This window comes from Mustelus asterias, chromosome 9, assembly GCF_964213995.1.
Source record: "Mustelus asterias chromosome 9, sMusAst1.hap1.1, whole genome shotgun sequence".
Lineage (NCBI taxonomy): Eukaryota > Metazoa > Chordata > Chondrichthyes > Carcharhiniformes > Triakidae > Mustelus > Mustelus asterias.
Window position 1 is genome coordinate 25,357,757 of NC_135809.1, and position 17,403 is coordinate 25,375,159.

Consider the following 17,403-nt stretch of genomic DNA (forward strand, 5'->3'; position numbering starts at 1 on the left):
CAATGAGGACTTATAAGGCCATACCAACCATCACTATACCAAACCGCCCACTCGCCACTCTGCTGGGGCGCTACTCATCTTATATAAAAACAAAATGAAAGGTACTAAAAATTATACTCCCTCAGTGTAAGTGCAAGGATTACAGCACATAAAAGACAAATTGAACCAGGTAAGTACCCTCATATCAAACAACCAACTTAGCATACTCCCCAGTGGAAAGAAGGAGACCCACAAAGAATTAAACTACGGCTTCCCTCATTCCGCTGTCAAAGCAAACCAGTGGTGAATCAAAGGAACAAAATAAACCACCCTGATTTTCACAATGTAACAAGTGACAAACACCTCTGTGCTTTTATATCATTCACCTTTGTCAGGATGAAAGACAGAATCACAAAATCAGGATTATAATCTCAAGGGAACAAAGTTCAGGATAAATAATGAACTGCAGGATGATATAACCATCCACGAAGCATGAAATGGCCAAAGCCATGGCACGATCATCGAGCAATATCCAGGATCCATCCAGAGTTTCACCGAAGCCTCTGCACCTCCACCGTGTCATTGTCCTGAAGCCTCGGCAAAGAAAAGCCTCGTCCCTGGTGGGTAGCAAGGACCTGACACATACAGCCCCCCTCCAACCTTTCTCGACCAACACCGAGAATAAAACAACGTAAGACCAGCGGTCAGAGTCTTCGACCGACCCTCAGCCTCAAAGACAGGATACAATGTGCTTGATCGAACTTGAGACACTCGGCCCTCAAATCAAGATTGGGAAAGCAAGGCAGCCAATTCTCAAATTCATTCCCAGCACCGCTCTGGAGATCGGGTGCACCGATACCCCTTCTCCAGCCTCATCTCCCTGAGTCAGCCAGGATGTACGACAGACCATGCGGTTTAATTTCCAAGGACTGAAGGTGAATCCCCACTGAGGAAACTGCGCTCGCCATTGGCACTGACCTGTTCGCCAGCGAAACCATCACTGCGAACTGACCCCACCCCGGCTGTCGCCAATTGCCTCGGTCAAACAAGGATTTACTTGACTTAATACGGCTCCCCTTCATCAAGGTTTAGCCAGGATCTTCCAGGATTACAACACAGATTATACACATCAGGGTCGGATAATTATGAGTTGTGAATCAGGAAAAAAAACAGATTGGAAGATGAGTGGCGCCAGAGCTTGTGAAAACACAGCCGTTCCTGCATCTAAATCACGTGACCACCTCTTTGCAATTTTCTATTCAAGAGGGTGGAAGATGTGCCAACATTGAATATATTTAAAGCAGAGAGGCAGAATTTTGCTTTCTCACAAAATCAAGGGATATGGGGAACAAGAGGGAAAGTTGAACAGAAGCCCAGGATCAATCATGATCGTATTAAATGCAGAGCAGGTTCAACAAGCTGTATAGTCTTCTCCTGCTTCGATCCCTTATGTTCTTATGATACAGGACCCAATGGGGTAAATGCTCTGGTCTCATCCGCTGTGGGAATCGTTGTCGGCAGGATGGAAAATTTGGACCTCAGGTGGAAATTTCTGGTCTCAGGTGGGCGCGATGGGAAAGTCCTGTCCAATATGTGAGCGTAAAAGACAAAGGTGATGCATTTGCCGCCATTTTCAGCCAGAAGTGCTAACTGGTTGATCTATTTCAGCCTGGTTCGATGGAGGATGCCACATTTCAGCTTTATTCAATTCACTTCACATGATATCAAGAACAAGTGAACGCACGCGATACAGCTAAGGCAATGGACCCTGCCCACATTTCAGCTGTGATGCTGAAGACCTGTTTTCCAAAAGCCTTTAGCCAAGTTGTTCCAGTACTGTTACAACACTGGCAACTACCTGACAATGTGGAAAATTGGCTGAGTATGTCCTATTCACATAAAGAAAGGAAAATCACATCTATCAATAACCACCCCATTAACTTACTCTCAATCACCAGCAAAGTGACAGAAGGGGTCTATGACATTGCTTTCAAGCAGCACTTACTCAGCAGTGATCTGCTTTCTGATTTCAGCTTGCATTTCATTGAGGCTACTCAGCTCCAGACCTCAGGACTGTCTGAGGCCAACCATGAACAAAAGAAGTGAATTCCAGAGATGAAGTGAGAGTGTCTGCCCTTGGCATCAAGACAGCCTATGACTGTATGTGGCATCAAGGAGCCCCAGTAAAACTGAAGTCAATTAGAATCAGGGGAAAGACTCTGGACTGGCTGGCGTCACTTAGCATCACGCACGGTAGCTGTGATTGTTGGGCACCATCAGCCCAGGATGTTGCTGCAGGAGATCCTCAAAGTTGTTCCAGTATGGATACAACACTGCTACCTAGTTAACAATGTGGAAAATTGCCCAGGTGTGTCCTATCCACAGAAAGCAAAAAGAAAATTAAAGCTGGCAATAACTGTCCCATCATGCTCCTGTCAATCATCAGCAAAGGGATCTTTGACATTGCTTTCGCGGCCCAACTATCTTCAGCTGCTTCATCGATCACCTTCCCTTCTTCATAAGGACAGAAGTGGGCATGTTTGATACTGATGGCACAGTGTTCAGTTCCATTTGAAACACCTCAGGTAATGAAGCAATCTGCAAGCAGCAAGGTCTGAACATGGTTCAGACTTGGGCTGAAAGTGGTAAGTATTCTGGAATTCCATTGTCCCGCCTGTCACGGAATCAGAGTGGGCGAGGCGCGGACAATGGAAATGTCCGTTAACCTCGAGCGGGATTTTCCAGTCTCGGGTCGAGCGAGGCCGTAAAGTCCCGCCCATAATGTCCGTATCACGGAAGTACCACAATTACTATCTCCAGCAAGAGAGCATCTAAATACCTGTCCTTGTCGTTCAATGGCATTAACATTGTCAAATCACTGACCATCAATATCCTGGTGGCCCACCATTGACCTGAAATTTAACTGGGCCAACTACATAAATACTATGGCTATCACAGCAAGTCCAGAGACTGAGTTCTCTGTGGCAAGGAATTCACCTTCTGACTCCCCAAAACCTTTCCTGCATCTACAAGACACAAGTTAGTGGTGTGATGGAATACTATCCACTCACCTGGATGAAGGCAGCTCCAACAAGCTTAACACCATCCAGGATAAAGCAGCGTGCTTTGACTGGCACCCCATTCACACCTTCAGCATTCATTCCCTCCACCACCAACACAGCAATGGCAGCAGTGTGGAAGATGCACTGCAGCAACTCATCAAGGCTTCTCTGACCGCACCTTCCAAACCCGTGACGTCGACTATCAAGAAGGACAAGGGCAGCAGGTACATGGGAACACCACCACCACCAAGTTCCCCTTCAAGTCACACATCACCATGACTTGGAAATATATCACTTTTCTTCACTCTTTTCTGATAAAAATTCTGGAACTCCCTACCTAACAGCTCTGTAGGATTACCAGCACCACCTGCTCTGCAATGGTTCAATTAAGTACATATCGCCCCAGGGTCAGTTAGGGTTGGGTGATATGCGCTGCCCAATTCCATGAATGAGTCAGAAAAAAGAAGTCTGTTCATCAAATTTAAATCACTTCATGCAAAAAGAAATGTTTTGGAAAATTTCTAAAGACAAAAAATAACAATCAAATCAGTTAAATCTGAATTATCAATCAAATTTCCGCAAGACCGTTGCACTTTATATCCTGAAGCAAAAATGTGAGGGGGGGGAACGATTCTCCCATCCCACTGCGCTAATATTTTAGTGCAGCTGGCCGGGAGAATCTCGTGGCGGGTGATGGGCGGGATTTGCGCATGAGTTCCTGCCGTGACAACGCCGGATGTCCAGCGGTGTCTGCTCCACGCCGGAAATCGGTGGGGAGGCAGGGGAAGTATTCAAATCCGCATTTTAATGTAATTGAAATGCTATTAGTGGGCCCGGGATTGACGTTTCTGGGGCTGCTAGCATCTCCCCGCCCACCGGGGTATTTCACTCCAGCGGGGTTTACAGTACCTCCCCACTTTCGGGGAACTAGAGGCCTGACCCTGCTGGAGTGAAGAAGGGAGAATCGACGCCTCCCAGAGGCTCGGGCAATGGGGGGAAGGGGTGGTGCCCCCTGGGCATTGGCACCTGGGCAGTGCCAGCCTGGGTCTCCTGGCACTGCCCAAGGGGCAAAGTACCAGTGTCCAGGGGGCACCTTGGCACTGACCACTGGGCATGAGGCAGTGCCAAGGGGATGGGACATATAGGGGTGGGACCTAGGTGGCAGGGCCTGATGGGGTGCAGGGCCTAGAGGACGATCAGTGGGGTGGATATAAATTGTCCCATTGGTAAGACGCAGCATGGGTTCATGAAGGGCAGGTCATGTTTGACTAATTTGGTGGAATTCTTTGAGAACATTACATGTGCAGTGGACAATGGGGAACCTGTGGATGTGGTGTATCTGGATTTCCAGAAGGCATCTGACAAGATGCCGCACCAGAGACTGCTACATAAGATAAAGGTGCACAGTGTTACAGGTAATGTATTAGCATGGATAGAGGATTGGTTAACGAACAGAAAGCAAAGAGTGGGGGTAAATGGGTGTTTTTCTGGTTGGCGATCAGTGCCTCAGGGATCAGTGTTGGGACCGCAATTGTTTACGATTTACATAGATGATTTGGAGTTGGGGACCAAGTGTAGTGTGTCAAAATTCGCAGATGACACGAAGATGAGTGGCAGAGCAAAATGTGCAGAGGACGCTGAAAGTCTGTAAAGGGATATAGATAATCTAAGTGAGTGGGCGAGGGTCTGGCAGATGGAGTACAATGTTGGTAAATGTGAGGTCATCCATTTTGGTAGGAATAACAGCAAAATGGACTATTATTTAAATGGTAAAAAACTGTAGCATCCTGCTGTGCAGAGGGACCTGGGTGTCCTTGTGCAGGAATCTCAAAGAGTTGGTTTGCAGGTGCAGCAGGTAATTAAGAAGGCAAATGGAATTTTGTCCTTCATTGCTAGAGGGATGGAGTTTAAAAACAGCGAGGTTATGTTGCAGCTGTGTAAGGTGCTGGTGAGGCCACACCTGGAGTACTGTGTACAGTTTTGGTCTCCTTACCTGAGAAAGGATATACTGGCACTGGAGGGGGTGCAGAGGAGATTCACTAGGTTGATTCCAGAGTTGAGAGGGTTGGCTTATGAGGAGAGACTGAGTAGACTGGGGCTACACTCATTGGAATTCAGAAGAATGAGGGGAGATCTTATAGAAACATATAAGATTATGAAGGGAATAGATAAGATAGAAGCTAGGTGATAAAGGTGAAGCAAGAATGATGTGGTGCCGTGTAACAGAATTTTTTGATAAGATCTATTGGTGTACCTTTACAGCGAATGGGCAAATGATTTTCTGTGAAACATACACCATAATCTTAGGATAATTCGTTTGTAAGCAAAAATGCAAAAACACAAAAGCTAATTCTAAGAGGAAGAGTTAATTTACTTCCAGGTTTCTGTGGAGTCTCGAGTATCATTCCTTACCGTAGTTTTCTCCAAACAATGTAGGAGATGGTGATGCTGCCTCTGGAATGAAGACCCTGACTTGTTAACGAGGGCTTGTTCTTCATCGTTCGACATCTGGAAAAATCAAGAGACAATGAATTGAAAATATTGTAGCCAATTAATAAAAAGATTTCATACTATGGTTCAACATAAATGGATTCCATTGCTTTTACTTGGACATGACTAAAGACATGGGCATCACAACACATGAGACTGCTGAAGGTGAAAAGACTGCCTCCTATTTGGGGGAGAGATGAGGTTTGGGGACATCAGCAGATCTTCTCTATGATCCTCCAATGTCAAGGAAAATCCCCAGTCGCCACACTCTGGCGCTTGTTCAAGTACACTGAGGGAGAATTTAGCATGACCAAAGGACCTAACTAGCACGACTGTGGAAGGAAACTAGGGCACCCAGAGGAAACCCACGCGGACATCTAGAGAACATGCAGACTCCGCACAGACAGTGACCCAAGCTGAAAATTGAACCTGGGTCCCTGGCGCTGTGAGGCTAACCACTGTGCCACCCACAAGGGAGTACAGCCAGAAGACTTCAGGGGACAGAGATTTTGATCTTTAGGTTCTTACAAACATGAATGAGGAGCAGGAGTAGGCCACTCAGCCCCTCGAGTCTCTCTGCCATTCAACAAGCTCATGGCTGATCTGATTGTAACTTCAACCCCAATAATCTATCATTCCCTTGTTAATCAAAATCTATCTCGCTCTGGCTTAAAATTTTTCAAAGACTCTGCTTCCACTGCCTTTTGAGGAAGAGAGTTCCAGAGATTCACGACACTCAGAGAAAAAATTCTCCTCATCTCATAGAAATCATAGAAACCCTACAGTGCAGAAGGAGGCCATTCGGCACATCGAGTCTGCACCGACCACAATCCCACCCAAGCCCTACCCCCACATATTTACCCGCTAATCCCTCTAACCTACACATCCCAGGACTCTAAGGGGCAATTTTTAACCTGGCCAATCAACCTAACCCGCACATCTTTGGACTGTGGGAGGAAACCGGAGCACCCGGAGGAAACCCACGCAGACACGAGGAGAATGTGCAAACTCCACACAGACAGTGACCCGAGCCGGGAATCGAACCCGGGACCCTGGAGCTGTGAAGCAGCAGTGCTAACCACTGTGCTATCTCTGTCTTAAATGGGCGACCCTTTATTTTTAAGCAGTGACCCCTCCATAGTTCTGGAAGGGTCTCAGCCAAGAGGAGACACGAGTCCCTTTCACACCTTCTGGAAGATCTCAAATCTTACCGAATGTAATTGATCCCAGAAAGGGATTGGATACCTTCTACGAAAGGAAAGTGGCCAATGGCTGGAAATGTGTCGCTTTATAATAAAAATACACAAAGGAGAGACCGTTCGACTCATTTTTAGATGTTCTTACGCTGAGCGATGGAACACAATATCCTTTTGTAATTCATTATGTTCAGATATCTAGACATCCAACTGCTCAAACTGTTTTTTATCTTCAGTTTATTTAACTGGATATTTGATTATTTACTTGATTTCTTTATTCACTCTGCATCTTCACCCCTCTCACGAGGTACTTCCCCTCTTAATTTTCAGTAGATCTTTTCTGCTGCAGTATCCTTCCTCTGCAGTGATTTTTTTTATACATCTATCTCTGCTGCAGCTGCCCCCTCACTTTGTTAAACTTTATTCTCATTTTTTCTTTCTTTTGTTGTGATTGGAGCTTTAACCACCTGGCAGCGTTGATAAAAACATCTTCACTTAGAATCATAGAATCCTTACAGTGCAGAAGGAGGTCATTCAGCCCATCGAGTCTGCACCTACCACAATCCCACCCAGGCCCTATCCCCATAACCCCATGCATTTACCCTAGCTCGACCCCCTGACACTAAGGGGCAATTTAGCATGGCCAATCCACCTAACCGCATATCTTTGGACTGTGGGAGGAAACCGGAGCATCTGGAGGTAACTCACGCAGACATGGGGGAGAACGTGCAAACTCTACACAAACAGTGACCCAAGCCGGGAATCGAACCCAGGTCCCTGACACTGTGAGACATCAGTGCTAATCACTGTGCCACTGTTCCGCCCCTTGAAGAAAGACTTTTCTGATTTCCAGGTGCTGGGAGCCACGGGGCAATTTATGCTGCACAGTTAATAGTCAGGCAATATATGGGTTTATCAGAATTGTGTATCTGTAAAATCTGTGTGGTTGTGGGAGTGTTAGTGGGTGAAGAATCAGCAAGGCTGAGGATGTGAAGGCACTGCTGATTTTAATGGCGTGACCCTATCTGAATAATATCGGGGAGTTTAACAGGCAGCTAGATCAACAGTCTGGTCAGTAGCTGGTAGGTAGGTTGGTCCTCAACAATCAGTTGTGGGCATGGCAGGTGGGCATCGTCAGGCTACATTCAGGGCTGTGCATTGCAAAAAGGAGGCAAGTAGACAATCTGGGGCACAATTGAGAGGTAGAGGACGAAGCTTAAAGGAACAGATTTTAGTCAGTCATGCCTCCCACCTCAGATCTGGAGTCTGGCTACTGAAAGTGTGGGTCGTTTTCTGGCTTACAGTTCAACTTAACGCACAGCATCCATGATGTTATCTGGCCCTAGTAACAGAATGTCATTTAGCCCCCTGCCAGCCTTTTACCCAAGCTTCATTGTTGGCCTCCTTGTTATAATGGAAAGGAATGAGGTCCAGCTACTTGGTTCCAATACTTGAACCCTCCCCCCACCCTCTACCACCCATTTGTGGGGATTATGAGAAGAGGTGGTTTAAAATCAAGGCCAATGACTCCAGAAGCCCATGTAATCAATGTTGATTTTTTTTTGTTTGTTCATGGGATTTGGGTGTCCAGAAGCATTTACTGCCCATTCCTAATTGCCCTTGAACTGAATGGCTCGCTCGGCCATTTCAGAGGACATTTATGAGTCAACCACATTGCTGTGGGTCTGGAGTCACATGTAGGGCAGACCAGGTAAGGACGACAGATTCCCTCCCCGAAAGGATGTTGGTGACCTTGATGGGTTTTTACAACATTCAACAATGCTTTAATGGTCTTCAGTAGATTCTTAATTCCAATTTTTTTATTGAATTTAAATTTCACCATCTGCTGTGGTGGGATTCGAATCCTGGGTCTCTGCATTACCAGTCCAGTGACAATACCATTGCCTCCCCTCGATGCTGATGATTAAGGAGTATATTTTGCATCTCAAGTTGCTCTTTGATTGTATTGTGCACTTTCACATGAATTTGTAATTGTTACTCATGTTGCTTTGTCCATCTTTAAAGAAAAGGATAACTGAGCGAGGTGGGGGAGTAGTGGGTGGTTCTTCAGGACAGCTCCTCACCATTGCTATAACTTCAGAAGATGTTTGGTGGAAAGCTCAGTTGTTTGGGTAAACAGGGACTTCACCGAGCTTCTGCTGATGTTATGGTGGTACAGTGGGAAAAGCTGTGTAATTATTTGTCAGTGTCCTGTGGCCTTGCTCAAGGATTGGCTGAGGTATTGAAACTGGGCTACAATCATAGAATCCCTACACTGCAGAAGGAGACTATTTGGCCCATTGAGTCTGCACTGACTCTCTAACAGAGCATCTCACCCAGGCCCACGACCCTGCCCTATTCCCATTACCCCACATATTCATGCTGCTGATCTCCCTAACCTACACATCTTTGGACACTAAGGCGAAATTTCGCATGGGCAATCCACCTACCCTGCAGATCTTTGGAGTGTGGGAGGAAACTGGAGCACCCGGAGGAAACCCACGCAGACATGAGGAGAACATGCAAACTCCATATAGACCGTCATCCAAGGCTGGAATTGAACCCAGGTCTCTGGTGCTGTGAGGCAGCAGCACTAACCATTGTGCCACCATACCGCCCCAAATGCTTGGTTGCTAATCTGACTTCGCTCTTTCACACTCTGGTTCAGAGAAGAAGGTGGTCCAAAAGGCACATCCTCAGGCTAATTCCAAACTAATTACTGATGTTGTTCGAAGCGTCTCCACATTAATAATTGCGCGGTTTCCTTGGTTGGGAACAGGCTACTTTATCCCAAGGTCAGAAAAGCCTATAGGGAATAAACTTGTCTTCCTGTTTTTGTGCATATCTTTACACCATTGCTGATGTTCCGACAATTCAGCAGAATAAGTCCTGATGAAATTCACCTCAATTAATCCTGGCCAGTTATCAACCCTTTTTGGAAAAATTATAGACAAAACAGCATGGCAAATAATTCAAGTCCGAAAATGCACAATATAATTGAGGAGCAGTTTTAGGTACATCATAGATATCTCCAAAAGGCCTTGATTCGGAGGATTACATGGAAACCATTGCTCTCTGCGCTCTCTGAATGCCTTTTGATTTGATTTGTTTATTGTTGTCACATGTATTAGTACGCAGTGAAAAATATTGTTTCTTGCATGCTATACAGGCAAAACATACCGTATATGGAGAAGGAAAGGAGAGAATGCAGAATATAGTGGGTGTAGAGCTAGGATGTAGAGAAAGATCAGCTTAATGTATGGTAGGTCCATTCAAAAGTCTGATGGCAGCAGGGAAGAAGCTGTTCTTGAGTCGGTTGGTACGTGACCTCAGACTTTTGTATCTTTTTCCCGACGGAAGAAGGTGGAAGAAAGTATGGCTGGGGTGCGTGGGATCCTTGATTATGCTGGCTGCTTTTCCTAACTCAAGTTAAATGATGAAAGTGTTCAGATAGTATCCTGGAACTGGATTTGAGTGACGGAGATTGTTGGAATGTTTCAAACAATCATTTTAAATCCTAAATTCTTACCTTTTTAATAGTTTAAGTGACTGCAGAAATCCCCTAGTCGCCACACTCTGGCGCCTGTTCGGGTTCACTGAGGGAGAATTTAGCATGGCCAATGCACCTAACCGGCACGTCTTTCGGACTGTGGGAGGAAGCCGGAGCACCCGGCGGAAATCCACGCGGACATGGGGGAGAAGGTGCAGACTCCGCACAGACAGTGACCCAAGCTGGGAATCGAACCCTGGCGCTGTGGGGTATCAGTGCTAACCACTGTGCCAACAGACCATCAGTGGTGGTTTCAATTAACCCAGCCTTCTTCCTTAACAAGCTCACGTTTCCTTGACAGTTGAGCAGCTAATGCTGGCCTTACTTTGGTACTTTTTACTCAGTACTGCACTGAGGCCGCTCTTTGCTTTGCTGTAGATTTCTACATTGGTTGGGCTGTGCCTGACTTTCTGGGGACAATGTGACCGTAGGGAACAAAGGGATATGATTTTTTTAACTTCCTTTTTATTCAATTGAATATAATCAAAATCCCAGTGAGGGTTTAAAACACAGTGGGCTACTGCCAACATATGTCGCAGCTGGAAGTGCTGCTATTATGTCCTGCTGTGCTTGTAAACTCTGCATCGATGCTTCTCAGCGGCTTCCCGTTTTGTATCCCTCCAGTGATTGCCATGCATCGCTCACGTATTGGCAGCTTGTAACAAATCCGAGCTGGATCGTCCAGTGAACACTTTGAAAAGGTACACAGCTCAAAGTGGCAACCTGCTCAACCCTGTTGGACAATATAGAATACCTTCAATCGCTGTGCAACGGCACAGGATTTCAATTTCACTGAAAGCAGCCTTTCTCTGAACAGTTGAATGAAAGAAAGCAAAATATCTGTAAATGGATGGAAACTGGGTAATAACAGCTGATTTTGTTTGGTTCAATTCCATTTTCTGAGAAAGAAAGAATAAAAAAACCACTTCAGCCCTCGGCAGCCCATTACCTGCTCCAGTGAATCACTGAGTAAACCATTGTGTTTGCTCTGCATAAACGCATTCGCACTCCCTGTCTTTGCCACACGGATTCTTGCAAGTCTGGCTTTCTGTATAAACAACAACATACAAATCTATTATTAATTTATCTACGCATTTTCCTTGGCATATTTAACATTGACCACAGAATATTAAAAACGCCTTACCGATGAATGAGATTTGAATGAGAAAAGTTATTTATTATTAATTTTAATTTCAGGTCAGAAGTTATTTACTCAAGTGGCTACTTTGGTCTACCATGATGTGGAGAGGCCGGTGTTGGACTGGGGTGGACAAGACGAGAGGTGACGCAACACCAGGTTAGAGCCCAACAGGTTTATTTGCAATCACAAGCTTTCGGAGCGCTGCTCCTTCGTCAGGTCACCTGAAGATCAGAAGGTCACGCCAGTGGGAAGGGTCAGGAAATTTCAGCCATAGTCACATTAGGTCACTATCTTAACAGTCACGCAGATTTGCTGATTGACCAGGAAGTGTAGAAAACAAATACAGATGCAAGTATCTCCAGCTTCAGCCTGGAGAGAGCTGAAAAACATGCATAGAATCATCGAAAATAAGAGCTGGAGTAGGCTAACAGGGATGAAGTGGAAATGGTCGAGAGCTTCAGGTTTTTAGGTATCCAGATCACCAACAAGCTGTCTTGATCCCTTCATGGTAATGCTATAGTTAAGGAAGCCTACCAACGCCTCTACTTTCTCAGGAGGCTAAGGTAATTCAATACCACTGGCAAACAGTCCTTGCCCTGTTTTGAGGTTGCAGTTGTAGCTGCATCAGGTGGCAGATTTTAGTGAGGATGTCCTGAAGTGCAGACATCTCACACATTGGCTGGAGTTTTCCAGATCTTTCAGTCCCGCCAATGTGAATGAAGATTTCAATGGCTCGCCAGCCCCGCTGCAGGGGAACCCACAGTGGGAGGGCTGGAAAATTCTGGCCATTGTCCCTCACTGAGGTTCAGGTAAGAGAATTGCTCCTTGGGCCCCCTGGGTGGATATGACCTCCTGCTGAGAGCACTTTCCCTTCTCTTCCTCCCTCTACATTTCACTAATGCCTTTTGCCATATTCATTTCACCCAATAAACACATTCCCTTCCCCCTTGTGTACTTATCTAGTTTTCCCTTTAGGTATCTGTGCTACTTGCCGCAACAATCCCATATTCACATGGTAGCAAGCTCCACTGAGTAAGGAAGGTTTATTAGAGACCATCTTGTTTTATGGTGCATGTCTTGGATTGTCATATAGCGTCATGTTTTTGTGCTGTCACAACTGTAATAAAAACCTCAAGCTGCACTTACATTCACCGGTTACTTGTACTGCGTAGCCAATTCAAATAATATGTGGAAAAAATGATTTAGAAATAGTTTGGGAAGATCCTATGATACCTCACAGAACAGACAATGAAAGGAGAGAAACTTATAAGCATGTTCTAAAATAAATCACATTTTCTTTGTGAATCATTGAAAAATAATTTTATGTTTAAGATTAAATGCAGCATGCTTATTAGCATTCCAATAACTGCCCCATAGACTTGAGAATATAGACACCATGTGCATTGCTGTTACCTTGGGCACTGTATCTGATCAAATGTTTTGGCAAAGAACTTTGACAGATGCTTTCTTTTTATCTTATTTTTCTGTGCACCTAACAATTAGTATAAAAATGTGTACTCTCATAAGTAACCAAAGGGAACATTAGACCAATCAGTTGTATTCTACTGCATATTTTATCAAAGGAATCATCTTGATATGACGCCAATTAAAACAATGTTGTGTGGAACTTCCTCCCTCAGATATTATAGGTTAATGAAGTAACAGTAACTTTCAATAACACACTTAGCCTTATTAAATGCTTTCAGCTTTTGTTCCTCCTCTAAAAAACATGTATAGAAACATAGAAAATAAGAGCAGGAGTAGGCCATTCAGCCCTTTGAGTCTGGTCCACCATTTATTATGATCATAGCTGATCATAGAATCCCTACAGTGCAGAAAGAGGCCATTTGGCCCATGATTCTGCACCGACCACAATATCACCCAGGCCCTCTTCCCGTAATCCCACATATTTATAACCACAGCGGTAATAAGCATGCCCAGTCCTCCTGACACTAAGGAGATGACAGATCCAACTCTCCGGACCAAGCAGGCAAGCTAACCCCCTGACACTAAGGGGCAATTTATCACGGCCAATCAACCTAACCCGCACATCTTTGGAGTAGGGGAGGAAACCGGAGCATTTGGAGGAAACCCACGCAGACACAGGGAGAACGTGCAGACTCCGCACACACAGTGACCTGACGCCGGAATGGAAACTGGGTCCCTGGCCCTCTGAGGCAGCCGTGCTAACCACTTTGTCACTGTACCGCCATCATTTAAAGAATATTCTGTCTTTCATCCAACTCAGTAACCTGTTCCTGATTTCCTCCCATATCCTTTGATCTCTTTCATCCCAAGAGTTATATTTAACTCCTTCTTGAAAACATATAGGGCCTGATTTTACCATTTTCATTCTAAGTGCTGAATCTGGGCACAATTCAGATCCGACTTGGAAATCTGCTTTCAGGCGCCCCTATGGGCACTTAGCCTGAAAAAGAAATCGCGGGTCTGAATCGTGCTGTGGGCGGGGCTTAGCGTGCCCGAAACGATTGGAGCTCTGAACCGCACATGCGCAGTTAGAAAAAATTTTTTAAAAGTGGGCCCATGTCAGATCGCTCCCGGGCCGCAAAAAGAGGAGAAAGTGGCCCGGGAGCTAAAAGCGGGAGCGATGGCCCCCACAGACATCACTGTCCCCCTTATCCACCCATCCCCCCACTACCCAGACCGATTGCGACCCACTGCCCCCTTCCCCCCTGCCAATCGTCCGCAGAGCGGCAGCAGACGCCCCCCCCACCAGAGATCCATCTGCCCCCCCACCAGTGAGTGACAGGGCCTTCCCCCCCTCCCACCAGAGATACATCTTACCCACCTCCCTCCTCCCCTCACCCCCCAGAGAATGATCTGGCCTCATTCCCCCACTCCCAGAGAATGATCTGGCCTCACTCCCCCCCTCCCAGAGAATGATCTGGCCTTACTCCCCCCTCCCCCCACTCCCCCCCAAGAGAATGATCTGGCCTCGCCACCATCCCCGCCTCCCGCCAAGAGAATGATCTGGCCTCACACCCCCGCCCACCCCCTCAGAGAATGATCTGGTCTCACTCCTCTCCCCCCTTCCCCAGAGAGCGATCTGGCCTCACTCCCCCCCCGCACCCCCCCCCCCCCCCCAGAGGAGCACCCGCCTCCTCCTCCCTCTCCACCCCCTCACCAGAGAATGATTTGGCCCACCTCCACACCCCGACCAGACAACAATCAGCCCTCCCCCCTCCCACCAGACAACGATCGCCCCCCCTCCCCCCCCACCACCAGACAATGATATGGCCACACTCCCCCCGCTCCCAGAGAATGATCTGGCCTCACTCCCCTCCCACCCCACCGCCCCTCCCCCCCCGCCGCCCCCAACCAGAGAATGATCGCTCCCGGGCTGCAAAAAGTGGAGAAAGTGGCCCGGGAGCGAAAAGCAGGAGCGATGGTCCCCATAGACATCACTGTTCCCCTTATCAACCCCCCCTGCTACCCAGACCGATCACGACTCCCTGCCCCCTTCCCCCCCCCACACCGATCGCCTGCAGAGTGGCAGCGGACCATCCTGCCCCCCCTCCAGAGATCCATCTGCCTTCCCCCGACCAGTGAGCCATCAGGCCTCCCCCCCACCACCAGAGATACATCTTACCCGCCTCCCTCCCCCGCCCCCCCCACCCAGAGAACGATCTGGCCTCACTCCCCCCTCCCCCAGAGAATGATCTGGCCTAACTCGCCCCCCCCCTCCCCCCCAACCTCAGAGAACGATCTGGCCTCACTCACCCCCCACCCCCTCAGAGAACGATCTGGCCTCACTCCCCCCCCCCCCCCCCCCCAGAGAATGGTCTGGCCTCACTCACACCCCCCCCCCGAGGAACAGCTGACCTGCCTCCTCCTCCCTCCCCACCAGACAACGATCAGCCCTCCCCATCCCCCCCCAACCACCATCAGACAACAATCAGGCCTCATCCCTCCCCATCAGAGATACATCTGACCCACCTTCTCCTCCTGCCCCCTCCGCAACCAGACAACAATCTGGCCTCACTCCCCTCCCCCCACCCCAACCAGAAAATAATCTGGCCCACCTCCCTCCTCCCCCCCACCACTGATCTGAGTCAGAGAGCTGTTGGAAACTCTGAACTCGCTCTTCAGCAGGTGGAGCGCCCGATTCAGACTTTTATTCAGCATGATCATTTCGGCGCGGTTCCGGATCGGCAAACGCGGCGGTAAAGGGGGAAATGCTGATAAAGTTGGGTGGGCAGTTCATTAATTCAATTGAAATGCATGCGGATCGCGTTAATGGCCTCACACCCGACTTTACCACATTTTCGCGCCCGTTGGTATAATAGGGCCCATGGTGTCGATTTGTCTGGGCGTCAGACAGCTCACATGCTGAGAATGCAAGCTAATGATTGATTTTCATTCAGGATGTGTTTGGTTTAATCTGAGTTCATGCATTTTTGTTTATTTGGTTTCTTCCTGGAGTTTCAGAGTAGGGTTTTGATTAGGTTGATTGACAGAGACAGTTTTGTGTTTAACGGGAAGAACTAACCTGACAGGGATAAGCAGGCAGTTACTGTTAGGTTCTGAAAGAAGCAAGAGATGTCTTTCTCTCTCCGGAGGCTGCTGTTAGGGACTAAAGAGGAGAAGTAGGTCTCTCTCGCTGTCTCTCTTTCCAGAGGTGTTCTGTAGGCTTTAGGACTGGTGGCCCAAGAACAAACACGTTAGCCTGTGTTGGTAACTGATTTTGAAGAGGAGTTTAAGTCTATAAGAAGAATATTGCTTGAATTGGAACTAACAGAGTTAGGTTAGTAGTTAAGAATTGTATCTTGTCATGTTTAAGTATTTCAATTGGCAAAAGCTAAGCCAATTCATTTGCTATAGTTAAATTGTGAAATTGTTAAGTCAAGTTTGTTATGATAAAAGCTTCTGAGTACATCAATAGCATCACAGCTGGAGTGACACACCTTGTCCTCACACTAATACCAAAATAGAAAAACTGTTGGGGTCTAATTGGGCTACTTGGGGGTTTCTGATCTGGTACCTTAGCGAAGGATTCAGTCTGGTAAACCTTTGCGGCACGCCCTCTAAACCTGTCCTCAGATAAGGAGACCAAAACTGCACATAATATTCCAGATGTGGTCTAACCAAGGCCCTGTATAACTGCAGCAAAGCACCCCTGCTCCTATAGAGTCAAAGAACCATACAGTGCAGCAGAGGCCCTTCAGCCCATTGAGTCTGCGCTGACACAACTACACTGATCTCACTTTCCAGCACTTGGCCTATAGCATTTAATGTTACGACATTTCAAGTGCTCATGCACATACTTTGTAAAGGTTGTGTGGTTTCCCGCATCTACAACCCTCCCAGGTAGCACATTTCAGACACCCACCACCCTGTAGGTGAAAAGATTTCCCACAAATCCCCTCTAAACCTCCTGTCCCTCACCTTAAAATTATGCCCCCTTGTTATTGACGCTTAAACTAAGTGGAATTCCTGCTTCCTAACCACCCTGCTCATGTCCCTCATAATCATACACAGCTCACTCAAGACTTCCAATCTTCTACTCTAACAAAAACAACAGGAGCCTATCCAGCCTCTCTTCATAGCTCAAATGCTCCATCCCAGACAACATCCTGGTGAATCTCCTCTGCACCCTCTGCAGTACAATCACATCCTTCCTATAGTAAGGTGACCAGAACTGCACAGTACTCCAGCTGTTGCCTCACAAAAGGTTTGCACAGCTCCAACATAACCTCTCTGCTCTTATGCCATGACTGATAAAGGCAAGTGTCTCGTGTGCCTTCTTAACTGCCCTATTAACCTGTCTTGCTGTCTTCAGGGATCTGTGGATAAGCACCTCAAGATCCTTCCTTTCCTCTAAGCTTCTAAGTATCTTGCCATTCATTGAGTACTCCCTTATCTGTTACTCCTTCCAAAGTACCTCACCTTGCACTTTTCAGGGTTAAATTCCATCTGCCACTGATCTACCCATCTATATCTTCCTGCCACCTAAGACCTTCTTCT

The 17,403-nt window shown here is 47.0% G+C and overlaps 1 protein-coding gene across 2 annotated transcripts in view; it reads right to left on the reverse strand.

The window, feature by feature from the left end:
• The window catches only part of kcnd2 (potassium voltage-gated channel, Shal-related subfamily, member 2), a 479,767-nt gene that overhangs the window by 19,649 nt on the left and 442,715 nt on the right, over window positions 1-17,403 (reverse strand). For both annotated transcript variants that reach the window (XM_078219836.1, XM_078219834.1), the window contains exons 3-4: window positions 11,227-11,325; window positions 5,454-5,549 (exon numbers count right to left, since the gene is read on the reverse strand). In XM_078219836.1, the coding sequence (XP_078075962.1) occupies window positions 5,454-5,549; window positions 11,227-11,325 (195 nt within the window). The remainder of the gene's footprint in view (window positions 1-5,453; window positions 5,550-11,226; window positions 11,326-17,403) is intronic.